Below are 15274 nucleotides of genomic sequence, written 5' to 3'. Positions count from 1 at the left end.
GGGGGGGGGCCCCAGCCCCCCCCAGAAAGGAAAAAAAACTAGCAACCACAGTTTGGTTTGAGGGGGTGACACGACAGACTTGCAAAATTAGGCATGGGATAAAGAAGGTAGAGAAAGTACTTTTCTCCCTTTCTCACATTACAAGAACTTGCGGCCACTCAATGAAATTAATGACTTAGAACAGACAAAAGGAAGTCCTCCTTCACCCAAAGAGTAATTAGCACGTGGAATTCACTGCCACAGGAAGTGGTGGTGGCTACAAGCACAGACAACTTCAAGAGGAGATTGGCTAAATATATCGAGCAGACGTTCAACAGTGGCTATTCGCCACAAGGTATAGATGGAACTGCTCTGTATTCTTGGCTTGGGGGAGGGGGGGTCGCAACAGTGGGAGGACTTCTGGCCCCGCTGATGGACCGCCTGATGGCACCTGGGTTTGGGGCTCTGTGCGACACAGCGTGTTGGACTGGATGGGCCACTGGCCTAATCCAACATGTTCTGTTCTCTTACATTCTTACGGTTTCAGAAGCGACAGTACCGATATGTTCAGCACGACTCAAAGCGGCGTCCTCGGAACTGTAGTCCCTCAAACTGAGCCACCGCAACGAACGCTGGGAGCTGTAGTCTAGCGAGAGGGATACAGAGAGACAAGCCGCCCCTTTTGGTGACGTCATACCCCTTCCCCGGCCACGACCGACCTCAGATTTATTTATTTATTTTTGCGTTAAAAGCAGGACGTCCTGTTTCACTTTACTCTCAGATACGAAGGCGACGACCTTGTTGGGTTGTTTTTTTTTTTAAATCAAAATACCGGAGTGGGACTGTTTCCTTCCGGCCCGGAAGTCCCGCCTTTTCCCCTGACTGGGCGGAAGTGGTAGGATTGCCGTCGGAGGCGCGAGCGGGAGGCGAAGGTAAGTGGTGAAGGTGGGCTGACAGGAAACGGGACGACCCCGCCCCCCACCCCCTTCCACGGTCTTTCGGCTCTGAGGGGAAAACAGCCGGGGGGCGGTGGGTGTCTCGTGGGAGGGAGGCGGGCGATCTCCCTCGGCCTCTTTCGCCTGGCCGGGATCCTTCGGAGGCCGCCTCTCCCCAGGAAACAGGACCCGTACGAAGCGGCCTCTCGTGGGGCTGGGGCGCTTCATCGCGAGGGCACGCTGCGGGTACACGTGTGTCTAAATCCAACGTACACGTGTGAATACGCGCTGCAGTGAATGGCTCGCCCGTGTTTGCATGTGTACAGAATCAAGATCGGGTTTTTGATACGAGGGCATAAGAGGGCGCCCCTTTTAATTAGACCGGTGGTTGAATTGCGATTTATCCTCAGAGTTGTTCTGTGAGTTCGCTCAGTTAGGGCGACTGAAGACAGTGGGCTGCAAAGGGGGTAGTCCGGTCCAGGAGTGCCCAGCTGGTCCAGTATCGCGTCTTTCACACTGGCCAGACAGCTGCCCGGAGGGCAAAGAAACGGCACAGACGCCAAGGCCTACACCGGTGTTGCCTTCTAGCACACTGGTATTTGGAGACGTACAGCCTCTGGACGCTCTCCTGTCAGTATGGCTGGTAGCCCCTCGTAAGGTCTCTGGTTGATATGTAAAAATAAATGTAGGCATATGTATGTGCTGTGTGCATGCTTATTATTTTCATCTGTGTTTTTTGACCTTTTGACTGTAACCTTCTGAAAGTGACCTGTTGATTTTTTAAACTCAAAGTATTAACTGTGTCTTCCTGTACCATTCCCACTAGATTATCCCGCGTTACTAAGTGCATGTTTTACAGTGCCATTGGAAGCAGTGCTGTACCCTTCAGTGGACTTAGAAAGGTGCAACTCTGCTTAGGATGTCCCTGTAAGACTCTTCCTGGCAGGATGACAGTACCCTGAGATACAAGCAGGAAGAAGCCGATTTTCAAGATCAGTTTGTGTATTAAAAATGTAGACAAATGTTTACTATGTAAGTGTAGATACCTGTATTGATCTTGGTATATCTGGAGTGAGTATGTATTTGAATGTAGGTATGCCTCTATATTAAGCAAGGCTTCTTCCTGCTTGGTTCCCAAGGAATTGGGGTGTGGGGGAGTATTGTGACTAATATATTGAGGTGGGAGGAAAATGCTATCTGTCTGTAGTGGTGTGCATGTACACACATGTGGGATTAATGAACTGGGGGCCCAGAGACCAGATCCAGGTCCTTGAGCATGTACTACCCTTCCATGCCGGTTATCAATGCAATAGCAGTAGAGAGTGTGCCTATTCTGTTGGAGGGGGTTGTTGCTGGTAATCCATCTTGCAAAAGGCTGCTACATAAAAGTAATAGGGAAAAGAGTGATAAGAAAATCCCTTAACAAGTGTTAGAAAAACAATCTGTTTGAGTATGACTCCTTTCTTTAGGGGCAGCTCTTACATAACATTTGCATCTGTGCTGCTTTTTACTGATACACCCTATACACATTGAGCTATCCTCAGTTAATAGTTCCTGTGTGCTTTCAGTCCCCCCCCCCCCTAGTTCTGTGCAGGAAATTGCTAACTGGAGTTATTGGTTGCTAATATACCTCTGTCATCTTAGAAAATGGGTGCAAATTGCTTATCTGGGTACAACTTTGTATGGGAATTTTTCAGGCTCTGCTTCAGCTCCTGTCTTGGCTGTTTGCTGTTTTCTGTACTTCCCTCTCCAAAAAAAAAATCCCTGAATACTGTGAGGTTTCCAAATCCAAAAGGAACCATCAACAGCATCAGGGTCTGGAATTCTGAAACACTGTTGCTATAGCAAGATGCCTAAATTTAGAGAGCACCATGGTTCTGTTGTATTCACTGTCACAGGTTGTGCATGTATTTTGTATCCGGAATATCTTTGTATGCCTGACGATCTATACAGTGGTGGTCTCAGTAAGGATTGCTGCACTAAATTCATTCTTGGCATATGAGGAGAGGCTTATTAGGGAGGAACCTAACCAAAAAGAAGAAGGGGAATATGACGATGAGAAATTAGCATCTTTCTTGGTTTTTCCTTAATGAGTCCTTGAGACAAGTGCAAGTTTGAATGTTTTGCTGTATGTATCATCCACTATGGTGAAGATTAACAGTTTGTGCTTTGAAGAAGAGAGCAGAGTAGCATAAAGAGGCAGGATTGTTAATCATGAAAGCTAGTATTGAAAGAGATGTTGTTAGGCTTTAAGGTGCCGCTAGAGTTTTGTTCTGTAGGATTTCATCAAGCTTTTGTGTAGAAGGATAACAACTTTAACAATAGTTGCTACTTTTGGAACAGTCGTTGGGATTCTCATTTTGATTGTAGCTTTGAAATGATTTGAGTTGGGGCTTTTTGACAGTTCGTTTGCTGTGACACTGTGCACAGTAATCTGAGTGGATCCAACCAGCTTCCCCCCACCCCAACCTCCCTTAACACCCCCTCTTACTACAGCCCTATTTTGCATCGCTTTCCCCGGCATAACCATTTTTGCGTGTGGTCAAGGGAGGGGTCTGTTTCCTTTTTCATCAGCAAAAAACTGGAGCCAACCATACCCAAAACACCATTCCATGTAGGCAGCATATGGTGCCAGGCGATGGTCGGTGGAATAATCACCATGGCTTGTATCTAGGAATTCCTGGTGTCAGGGGCTTCTGGGGCAGAGCATGGAGCAGAAATGACATCAGGCTACATGCCATGACTGGACATGATGTTGGCCCAGCAACTTACTCTCCAGAAGCTCTATGGTATTCTAGAGTGTCAACTGACCTCACATGCAGGCTTTTGCTCAGATGCGATGTTGGCATGTAGCTCAGGGGTGGCCAAACTGTGGCCTGGGAGCTACATGTGGCTCTTTCACACATATTGTGCGTCTCCCGGCAGAACAGCTGGGGAAACGAAGGCATGCCTCCCTGTAATGTATTGAAACGTTGACATGAATCACCTCATAGGACTCCCATGTTAAGCTTCGAGCCAAACCAGGGCTCCACTGAACGAACTTCCTATTGGTCGCTCTGCAACAGCGACCAATCAGAACTGTGCCTTGTCCCTGCGAGGGAAAGACTTCCATTGGTTCTTAAACTAGCAATCTCATTGGTTGTTATTTGTAAATAGGCGTGGCTACATTAGCCCGGTTATGTTTAAAAGGAGCATAGCTCCCACTGTTTGCTGTTCTGGTTTCTTACTGAGTTGAGTGCTTGTTCGTTACTTCCAATAAAGCTGAATCACTTGCTGAATCACTCTAAGAGTCCTTTGTTAGTGCGATCTAACAATTGGCGACGAAGGTGGGATGTTAGAGCAGGTAGGCAGCCCTGCGGACATCCACACTTCGGACTCGGAAGAAAGCGAGCAGAGCACAGCAGCCGATCCGGCGGAGGCGCCACCAGCTCCGGTGCCCAAGTCTCCCCCGATGGCTGGAAGCCAGAAGTTCGAGTGCTTCGAACCCTCCTCAGAAGACTGGGACTCCTACCTGTCCAGGTTCGAGTTCCATCTGGAGACCCACGACATCACCGATGAGGCGAAGAAACGAGCATGCCTCCTGAGTTCCTGCGGGAAGGGGACCTTCGACATAGCCAGGTCGTTGGTGGCCCCAACTGATATAAAGACTGTCACCTACGCTGACATCACGGAGAAGCTTAAGGCTCACTATTCTCCACAACCGTCGGAGATCGCCTGCCGGCACGCTTTTTACAAGCGGAACCAGGCCGGAGGCGAGACCATCGCAGATTTCGTGGCGGCCCTTCGCAAAGCCGCACGGCCATGTAATTTCCACAACGTGGAGGAAGCCCTCAGAGACCGTCTCGTCTGCGGTCTCAAAGATGAAAGGCTGCAACAGAGGCTGTTCGCCCGCACCACCCTGACCTGGGCAGTGGCCTACGAAGAGGCCGTGGCCGCGGAAGCAGCGGAGAAGTCCACGAAGGAGGTCCGCCAGCGGGTGGCAGAGCCCAGTATACACGCTCAACGAGACAGCGAGGGCGAAGACGCGGATGATGACGTCAACGCGGTTCGAGGCAAGCGGACCCCAGCGAAGACTACCAACGTCAAGCCTTGCTCCGGTTGTGGCGGGAAGCACCAGCGCGGCTCCTGTTGGGCTCGTGATGTCGACTGCAGAGCGTGTGGGCGGCGTGGTCATCTGGCCAGAGTCTGCAGATCAGCGAAGAAGGATCCCTCAACTAACAACCGGTCAGCGCAGAGGGGCACTCCAGTCAGCACCCAAGGCAAGACCCGTTCCTCAGCATCGGAAGCAAGCTGCCAGTTGACGGCGACCTTGTCGAGCGCATCGGCCGTAAATCGCACCAGCAGCCAGGGCAAGATCACCGTGACTCCACTCCTCGACGGCCGACCCTGTACAATGGAGGTGGACTCAGGATCGTCCGTGACGGTGATTTCTGCCGCGTCCTGGCGCCAGTTGTTCCCGAACCGAAGCCGGCGGCGGCTCCAGCCTGCGGGAACCAGAGTGTCCGACTTCCAGGGCAACCGAATTCCCTTGGCCGGACGGGACTCTGTTACTGTTGAGTATAAGGGGAAATGTGTTAAACTGTCATTCCTGATTGCAGAGGGAGACCGGGTTAACCTGCTAGGGTTAGATTGGTTTGAGCCATTGGGCATCGGTATTTCTGGGATTAACAGGATGTCTGAAAATAAATGGGGCATGCTGTACGACCTGTTCCCTGATGTATTTGCCGAAGGGTTGGGAAGGTACAAGGGCCCCCCGGTTGCGTTTGACTTAGATCCGTCAGTCAAACCTATTAGGTTGAAGTATCGGAAAGTACCTGTGTCTCTCAAACATAAGGTGGAAAAAGAGATTGACAAACTAGTTGAGCAAGGGGTTTTAGAGCCAGTACCATACAGCAAATGGGAGACCCCGATCGTAACCCCTGTCAAATCAGATGGGTCCATACGACTATGCGCCGATTACAAATGTACGATTAACAAGGCGCTGCAGCAACATTCGTACCCGGTCCCGGTAATAAGCCACATTTTGGCTTCCCTGGGGGGTGGCAAGATTTTCGCCAAATTTGACCTGGCCCAGGCATACCAGCAGTTGCCTGTCACCCCGGAGGCTGCCGAGGCCCAAACAATTGTAACCCACCAAGGGGCTTTTAAAGTGAACAGGCTGCAATTCGGGGTCAACGTAGCACCTGGGATTTTTCAGGGCCTCATGGAACGTCTACTAAGGGGGGTACCTGGCACAGTGCCCTATTTTGACGACGTGCTGATTGCGGGCGGGTCTGAACAGGAACTACTGGACCGGGTTAAAGAGGTCCTCAGGCGTTTTCAAAATGCCGGCCTCAGAGTTAAGCGCTCAAAATGCACGCTCGGGGTGGAAAGTGTGGACTTCCTGGGGTTTCGCATTGACGCAGAGGGAGTCCACCCCACGGATGAGAAGGTATCTGCAATCCAAAACGCCCCCAGGCCGGTGAGTAAGAAGGAGCTCCAATCCTTTTTAGGACTCCTGAATTTTTATCATGCGTTTTTACCGCATAAGGCATCAGTGGCGGCCCCTTTGCACGCGCTTTTGCACAAGGAGGCAAAATGGAAGTGGGGGCAGGCCGAGGAAAAGGCTTTTGTGGGAGTCAAGGAGCTGCTGACATCTAATGCCGTACTCACGCATTATGATGAACACAAGCTCCTGGTGTTAGCTGCTGACGCTTCACCGTTTGGAGTAGGCGCAGTTTTAAGCCATCTGATGCCTGATGGGAGCGAAGCGCCTATCGCTTTTTATTCTAGATCACTATCTGCGGCAGAGCGGAACTATGCCCAGATAGACAAGGAGGGTCTGGCGTTGGTAGCGGCTGTCAAAAAGTTCCATGATTTTATTTTTGGCAGACGATTTTTGCTGGTCACTGACCACAAGCCGCTACTGGGGATTTTTGCGCCCGATAAGCAATTGCCAAACATCATGTCCCCACGCATGCTTAGATGGGCGATATTTTTGCAGGCTTATGATTTTGACTTAGAGCACCGGCCTGGGAAAGCGATTGGGCATGCGGATGCCCTCAGCCGGTGCCCGGTGCCGGACATTGGCGCAGACCCTGCCCCCGCCTGTGAGGTCTTGGCAATTGAGGAGCTTCCTCGACCCCCGGTATCATCCAGGGACATTGCAGCACACACGGCCAAGGATAGCGTGCTGTCCCGAGTATTAAACTGGGTTTGGAGGGGGTGGCCGGTTGGAAGCGTTGAACCGGAGTTCGGCCCTTACAAAAGCCGTCAAAATGAACTATCCATTTCTAAGGGCTGTGTATTATGGGGGAACAGGGTGGTGGTTCCTGACAAACTCAGGACGAGAGTGTTAGAGTCGCTGCACGAGGGTCACCCCGGTATGGTACACACCAAAGCGTTGGCCAGAGGGTATGTCTGGTGGCCGGGGCTGGACAAAGAGATCGAAGAATGGGTACGAGGGTGTCCCAAATGCCAGCAAGTCAGACCCGATCCCCCACAAGCTACACCCCAAGGCTGGGAGTCATCTGGTAAACCCTGGGCCAGATTGCATATAGATTTTGCTGGCCCTCTCCAGGGGCAAATGTTCCTAATTGTGGTGGACGCTATGTCCAAATGGCTGGAGGTCGTGCATATGAAATCGACCACATCACTTGCTGTGATCCATGCGCTCCGCCGACTTTTTGCCACCCACGGGTTGCCTGACGTCATCGTCAGTGACAACGGGCCTCAATTTGTGTCTGAGGAATTTAGGCTCTTCCTCACGAGTAATGGCATACGCCAAATGACTTCGGCCCCTTTCCATCCGGCATCTAATGGCCAAGCCGAACGGATGGTCAGGACGGCCAAAGAGGCCCTGGGTAAAATGGACGAAGGGGACTGGAGCCAAAGGCTGGGCTCTTTCCTTTTGCGGCAGCACACCACCCCCTGCAGTGCTACAGGCCGCAGTCCGGCCGAGTTGCTAATGGGGCGGAGGCTCACAACTCGGTTAAACAGGTTGCATCCGGATCTCACTGACGATCATTCCGAGCGTACCGACTCACAACCGAAGGTACGAATGTTTGAAAAAGGGGACAAGGTTCTTGCACGGAATTATGCTAATGGTCACTTATGGCTTCCTGGGGTAATATCCGACTCTGTGGGTACTCGCATGTATGTGGTACAGTTGGCTGACGGTCGAGTATGGCGGCGCCACATAGATCAGTTAAGGAGACGTTGGGCTAAGGACAGCGCTGACTCTCCGACGGCTGAATCCCCTGACGTGGAGTGGAGACCCCCAGAGCAGGCGGTGAGTACCGAACTGCCCGGTACTGTCCCCGAGTCAGGGCAGACCCCTGTGTGCGGGGCTGAAACCCCAGTAGAGTTTGTGCCTGAACCAAGCTGTAGTGAACCCCACTCTGACCCACAACCTTGTATGCCCATGGAGCCTGCACCGCTCCGCAGGTCCCAGCGTTCGCGGCAAATGCCGACTTATCTGAAGGACTATGAGTGTAATTAATGTTGGAATAACTGATGTACAATGGTTTGACCTAACTGTATGTAAATAATAAACAAGGGTATGTTGTCTTAACTTAGGGGGGAGGAATTGTAATGTATTGAAACGTTGACATGAATCACCTCATAGGACTCCCATGTTAAGCTTCGAGCCAAACCAGGGCTCCACTGAACGAACTTCCTATTGGTCGCTCTGCAACAGCGACCAATCAGAACTGTGCCTTGTCCCTGCGAGGGAAAGACTTCCATTGGTTCTTAAACTAGCAATCTCATTGGTTGTTATTTGTAAATAGGCGTGGCTACATTAGCCCGGTTATGTTTAAAAGGAGCATAGCTCCCACTGTTTGCTGTTCTGGTTTCTTACTGAGTTGAGTGCTTGTTCGTTACTTCCAATAAAGCTGAATCACTTGCTGAATCACTCTAAGAGTCCTTTGTTAGTGCGATCTAACACTCCCCATTCGGTCTTCCCTTCCCCAGCCAGTGTTCCCCTCCCTGGGTAGGCTTGAGGCAGGGGGGAGCAGAGAAAGAAAGCAACTTTAAATGTGTTCTCAAATATCAAATTTGAGACAAATAGATATTATCAATATCGATTTTTACCCCTTTTGTTTTTATTTTAGGCAGTCTCATTTAATGTTAATAAAAAGCAAATTTGCATATTTTTCAATAAAAACATGTGTGCAATATTTGTTTATTTGTCAAACATCTGATGTTTATTCTGTGTGGCTCTTACGTTAAGCAAGCTTGGCCACCCCTGATGTGGCCTGACCTCATTTCTACCTCCGCTGTTTCTCCAGCAGCCTGAGAAGCAAGGGCAGGTGGGGTGACCCGTTGGAAGGAGATTGTCCATCCAAAGCAGGCCCTGGACTTATTTACTTGCATCCCTTGAGATCCCCTTGCAGAGTGGGACTTTCCAACACCCCCCTCACATTTTGCAGCACGCCAAGCCCCATACAATTTTCTTCTTGGTGGTTAGCCAGACCTTCAGAAGCAGCCCAGGAGGCAAAGTGGGGTCCCTCAGTGGGATGGAGTAGCAACTATTTTCCCCTCCTCTGAAGATGAATGTGCCCTTAGGTCTTTTTAAATTGTGTCGTTAGATCTCGGTGGCATAATTCCTGTGAGGCAGGTGGTTAATCACTAAGGATAATTGTTCAAGTCTTTATTTGACAAATGTAATGGTGACATTAGTGGGTAACATTATGATAATGTAAGTGGTAATGTTAAGTCTGATGTCTGTAGCAAGAGACTAGCTAAATCCCTTAGCTGTACCAAGTGAGCAATTCCATTATTGACTGAAATATTACCTTTTTCCTGGGTGGCTTTATTTACACAACATTTCAGTAATTTCGGTTATTTTTCTTTCATAGATGAATTGTTCTTAGAAGAATACCTGTGACATACATAGATTTGGTATCAGTATTTCCGAGGTTAATAGGTGGATTAACAGCAAAAATGAAGAGTAGATCAACACAGGTAAATGTGTTTTGGTTTTTTTGCTCAGTGTTGTAAAGAAATAAAGATTAATCTGAGGTGGGCGGCAGGGGTCCTGAGGTCCTGTAATCACTGGGCGCCTGTCCTTTAGACGGGATGGCCACTGTGGCTTCTCTTCATTCTAGTTTCCAGAGAAGGAGGTTTGTTGGGAGAGGAGAAGCTACCCCACCACCACTTGATGACCTCGGGGCGAGTGGGTTGTTTTGTGTTCTCACATAATATTTTGTAGAAACTGTGATCCCTTTCCTGAAAACAAAATTCCCGGAGGGGAGAGGGGCAAGTAGCGACAGCCCGAGGCGGCTGTTCCACTTCATTGTTGCTGGGGAGAAGGGGGAAAGCAGGAGGAGCAGATTTCATGATGGCTGCCGCTTTCCTGTGGGTCACCCTAACCAAAAGGGAAGGTAGAGCCAGTGAGTGACTGGTGGCCGCTGCGGCTGCTGCTCCTTTTTTCCCCCTGCAGCCATTTTGGCATCTCCATCTGCATGATAGTGGCTCTGACAAGTGCCCAGAGATACTGCCAGGAAAAAAAAAAGTGTGCTGAACTTCCAAATACATCTAGCAAATTCATGTACAGATTTCATGCATGTACACATTTGCCCCACTGTGCCTAGGCAGGTAAACTGCCCTCTGTGGAATGCAGCATGTGAGGAAAAACGCTTTATCTGAAGAGTTATTGTTAAGTATGACCTAGCTGGGTATTGAGGATTACCTGTCTGCTTATAATATAAAACTGGTGTTTTGTGGAGAAGAGTGACTACCCTGTTTATAACTTTTGGGGATGAATGAACAGGGGAAATACCACTCTTAATATAAGAGTTTGTGTTAAAACATGGTTGTTGTGCAGAGGCTTGTAGAAGATGCTGTTAACAGCACCTTTGGAGATGCTCGTCTCGCATGCCATTTTGTGGCTAGGATGTAAGCAGTCCAGTCTGTGATCAGCAATTGGTCCTGCTCATGTGGGGAACAGTTGCCAGTTTTCCTTTCCATTTGCATCAGATCTTGTATCAAAACATTTCCTGACCTTCAGGAGGTGGGGGGGGGGGTTTGAACCAAGCTGTCGCGTGCAGAGAACTTCACACAGTTCTTTGCATCCCGGCCAATATTTTTCTCTTCAAGTGTATCTTTCAAAATCTGTACTGAGGATCTGAAATGTAAATCCCTTTGTGTTAAAGCCTGGTTCTAACTATGAAAGAACAGATGCTTACAGTCCTCGCCGGAGAAGCCCCTCCCCCGAAGACAGGTAGGAACTCTCTGTTTAGGATTATTTATAGTAGTCGAAATTCATTATAAGCAACAATGCGTGGGGGGATGGGCTATTTTTCAGTTGTCGACTGCAGTTTAAAAGTGATCACAATTTGGCACTGGGCCCTCTTGGGAATGGGTGTGAAATGTGCTCGGCATTAAACCATGAAAGCTCATGTTGCTTTCGCAACAGGCAGATAATTATAAAGTGAATTGTGTGCTGCTTAGATGGGAACTAACTTCCGTCAGTCTGATCTAAAGGACCTTAAGAGCCTCAGCGACTGCTTGCCTGCCGCTCTGTTGTATCCAGACCGAAACCCTCATTTCTGCAGCAGTCTCTTATCTGAGTTAACAAGCACGGCTCTTCCAGTTCCAAGCGCTGGAGCTGGCATCTCTCCCCCCCCCCAGCTCCATGCACATGTGGGGGGGGGAATCTGCGTGTACACAGCCATTTCCATATAGCGTGGTCACATAAATAATGAGCCTGCCCTGGCAGGGTGGGCAGGGTAAAAGTTAAATAAATAAATATACATACAATACTTATTTTCCTCTTGAGCATTCATCATGTACTCTCATGGTCCTCCTCTAATAAAATGAAAAAAATAAATAAAACCACAGAGAAAATGTTCCTGGACAGGAAGAGAACTTTTAAACGTGTGTATGGATGACAGAGTCCAGGTGGTAAGGCAATATGTAAATAGGATTGATGGAAGAGCAATGGAGATGGAAAACACTGCGTTTGCCATTAGTAAAATTATACATAGTAGCATTGCATACCTTAAATAGATGGAAGGTTGAGGGGTTTTGGTGCTGTTGTTGGAGAGCCAGTTTGGTGTAGGGGTTAAGAGTGAAGACTCTAACCTGGGGGAACTGGGTTTGATTCCCCACTCCTCCACATGCAGCTGCTGGCATGACCTTGGGTCAGTCACAAGTTCTTTCAGAGCTGTTCTCTCACAAGCAGTTCTCTCAGAGCTCTCTCTCAGCCCCAACTATCTCACAGGTTGTCTGTTGTGGGGAGAGGAAGGGAAGGAGACTGTAAGCCACTCTTGAGACTCCATCTGGTAGTGAAGGGCAGGGTATCAATCCAGTCTCTTCTTCCTGTCGTAGAAGGCAGAAAAGGGAAGAGGGGGTAGGGCGTGAGGGTAGAGAGGTCAGGTTTTGAAATCATGGAATGGCTCGAGGAGTGCGAGATGTGAAATCTCCAACACTAGACTCTTCAGAGTCTCCTCCAGCCCCCATTCTCACTGTCTTTCCCCCCTATTTTGGAATATTAACATATCACTTATCCTTGGAAATATGTCTAAGGTGGCTCACAACAGAAACAAACAAAAACAATGACATTTGCATAGTTGTTACCGCAAAGCATTGAAAACCTCATTCAAAAGACTGGGTTCTTCTTAAAGGGTTTTCCATTCAACTGGTAGTGGAATGCTGAGTGTAAGGGGGGCCGAGTGTTATGTCTGGGGATGTGTTGAGAAGGCCTTTGTACAGGTGTCCTCCAAGGCTTCCTCTGTGTCGTTAGCGCAATTTGCACTTACCAAAAATGAATTCGCAAGACAGTCTCCTTCAGTCAAACAGCTTTATTTGAATACAGCTTGCAAGCGGCAGGTGTCCCTCACCGCCCAATAGGCTCTGAGAGAACACGCCTGAATGAGGTCTGGGACCTGATATTTATTCTGTCCCGGCGTGGTTTGGAAAATAAAAAAAATGCCCTCTTCCGGCCACCAGAGCTGGTGACAAGAAGTTACATAATAATTCCCGGTCGCCTAATTACTTCACTTCTGCTTTTTATTAAGACAAAAAAACCCTACTTTCCCAAAAAGGGCATAATTACTCCCCACAAAGTTCAATCTTGAGTCACTCGGGTCGAGCCCCCCCTGGTCCGTTGGGTCAACAGGAATTTCAAACCACGAGATGTTCTCTCCCTTCGAGTATGTGTTCATTACTTTTCACAATCATCTTAAGCTGCCCAGCCTACTTCTCTATTTTTCTCCAGCCTGGGTTAGCAAGAACAAACAAGTCAAAGCAGTATATATGTGCTAGTTATTAAATACATTGTTCAAGCATATTGATTTCTTTGCTAGGTAAAATCTTCAGGTACTTTTCCCAGTGTCACATTAAAGCTATGGCAAGCCCTTGTTGTGTTTTGCCAATTGCTAGATAACAGTTGAACTTTTTCCTCTCTTAGCTGGCCCTAGAGTTTAGTTCCTATTTTCTAGCCTTATTCCATAACCCACTCTCAACGCCCACCACAAGTATCTTGAGACACAGATATTCTCGTAAAGGGATGGTCTTTTTTGTAAAGAATGGACTTGTCTTCTCGTAAATCTGGACTTTCAGACCGCAAGATGTCCCATTTCATCAGGCCTGTCTTGGGCCATCATCTCTGCAACAGACTTGTTTATCAGAGTCAAAAATGCCAGGTTCCTCATTTTAGTTTCCTTTTATTTTGGTCTTACAATCAGGCCTTTAATAATTGATCTCAAGCAACTTCTTTCATTGTCCTTTTAAAGAGTATCTGAGCAGAAATCTTTACTTTATTTCATTTATAACACTCTGCAAGTATGGTTTCCCGCAGTACTTCCTCTTCAAATGACCCTCGAGTACAGACAAGTATATATTGGCCTGCAGATCCTTTTTCTTCCTAGAGCAGGGATGTACCATTTTCACAGGCTGTTTAGTTTCTAGGTTCAATTCAAGGTGCTGTGCTTATTAGCTTTGAAGCCCTGTGCAGTCTGGGACCTGAATATCTCCAGGGTTGCCTCTGGTGCGTGATCTTCATTCATCTGAGGGGCCTTTTGAAGATCCCCTCCTGCAGACAAGTGCAATCTCTTTGGCTTTCCCTGTTGCAGCTCCCAGTGGTGGAACAGTGTATGAGAGGAAGTTAGAAAAGCTGCCATGCTTCTATCCTTCCACATATGATCAAAGACAGGACTTTTTAGGAGGGCCTTTTTTAAAATATTGTTTTATAGATGCTACATTGTTCAGTATTCTTTTTAAATGTTTCCATTTTATTGTTACGTATTGGCTTTAAATATTTTTGTGACCTGCCTGGTGTCTTCTTGAGAGAAGTGGAATATTAACGCTGTACAATTAATGTTAAAAAATCCACTCATTTTCAAGTTGTTCTCTACAGTTTGTCTAAAAATATGTTAACAATTATATACACGGATGCTTAAATTCCTGGTATTTCCAGTTTGGCCACCGAATCCAGATTTGTGCAATGCCCACAAATGCCATGCTGCATCTATCAGTCTTTATGTTTAAAAGCAGTTGTGCGTCCTTTTTACTCTTGACCTCAACAATAGGGACTTGGAACATGGGAAGTCTTGGTCATCAGAAGGCAAAGGTTACTCTGATCACAGGAGACCTGACCGTGAACGTTCAGAAAAGAGCCGTTACGGTGACAGAAACATGGACACAAAGTAAGTAGCAAGTTCTGCTCCCCCTGAAATTAATACATTCATACTCTTTGGTTCCTTGCAGAACTTTTTTTTGCTTAAAAACAAGATTTTCACTCTGAATTAATGTCAACTATTAGCAGTCTGTTTAGCTTTGCCTTGCTCTCCTAGATAACTATTGCTTTCAATGCATGGAATTTTCCTACTTTTAGGAGAGGGGAGAGGGACAGGCGAGAAAGAGAGAGGGAGTCTGATTGGCGGAAATACCGGAGGTCCCTTTCGCCTGAGAGAAGAAACACTCCTGAGAAACCAGCTCATGAGGAACCCCCTCCGAAAAAGAAGAAGGAGGACCTGGATCCAATCCTCACCCGCACCGGTGGTGCATACATTCCTCCAGCCAAGCTCCGGATGATGCAGGCACAAATCACCGATAAAAACAGGTACATCAACGTCTTACGCAGCTGTCGCCACCAGGTGAAGATTGCAATCAGAAATTTTAAAATGGGACAAATGGGTTTGCAGCATTTGTCTTAGAAGAGAGATGTTGAACTGGGAGTGTAGGATGGTGCAGAGGTAGGTGCCCAGCTGTTGACTGACACAGGGGACCCTGGGAGCCTCGGAAGCAAATAGGCCCAGTGTGGCTTTACTTTCAGTTTGCGTCAAAGGCCAGGATTAAAAGGACTGTGTCTGACTTTCCCATTTATTTCATCCAGCCCTTGTTCCAAAGCACTCTGGCTGGTGCGCGTGGTTCTC

The 15274-nt window shown here is 48.1% G+C and overlaps 1 protein-coding gene across 1 annotated transcript in view; it reads left to right on the top strand.

Annotated features, from left to right (window-relative positions):
- Window positions 1-858: 858 nt before the first annotated feature.
- CWC22 (CWC22 homolog, spliceosome-associated protein) overlaps window positions 859-15274 on the top strand; it is a 50630-nt gene continuing 36214 nt past the window's right edge. The window contains exons 1-5 of the mRNA XM_015420143.1: window positions 859-911; window positions 9755-9860; window positions 11051-11118; window positions 14429-14545; window positions 14734-14961. Of these exons, the coding sequence (XP_015275629.1) occupies window positions 9840-9860; window positions 11051-11118; window positions 14429-14545; window positions 14734-14961 (434 nt within the window). The 5' untranslated portion in view covers window positions 859-911; window positions 9755-9839. The remainder of the gene's footprint in view (window positions 912-9754; window positions 9861-11050; window positions 11119-14428; window positions 14546-14733; window positions 14962-15274) is intronic.

Source organism: Gekko japonicus, unplaced genomic scaffold (genome assembly GCF_001447785.1).
Source record: "Gekko japonicus isolate JY-2015 unplaced genomic scaffold, Gekko_japonicus_V1.1 scaffold51, whole genome shotgun sequence".
Classification (NCBI taxonomy): domain Eukaryota; kingdom Metazoa; phylum Chordata; class Lepidosauria; order Squamata; family Gekkonidae; genus Gekko; species Gekko japonicus.
The sequence above is the reverse complement of the archived record's forward strand: the minus strand, read 5'-3'. Positions and strand labels throughout refer to the sequence as shown.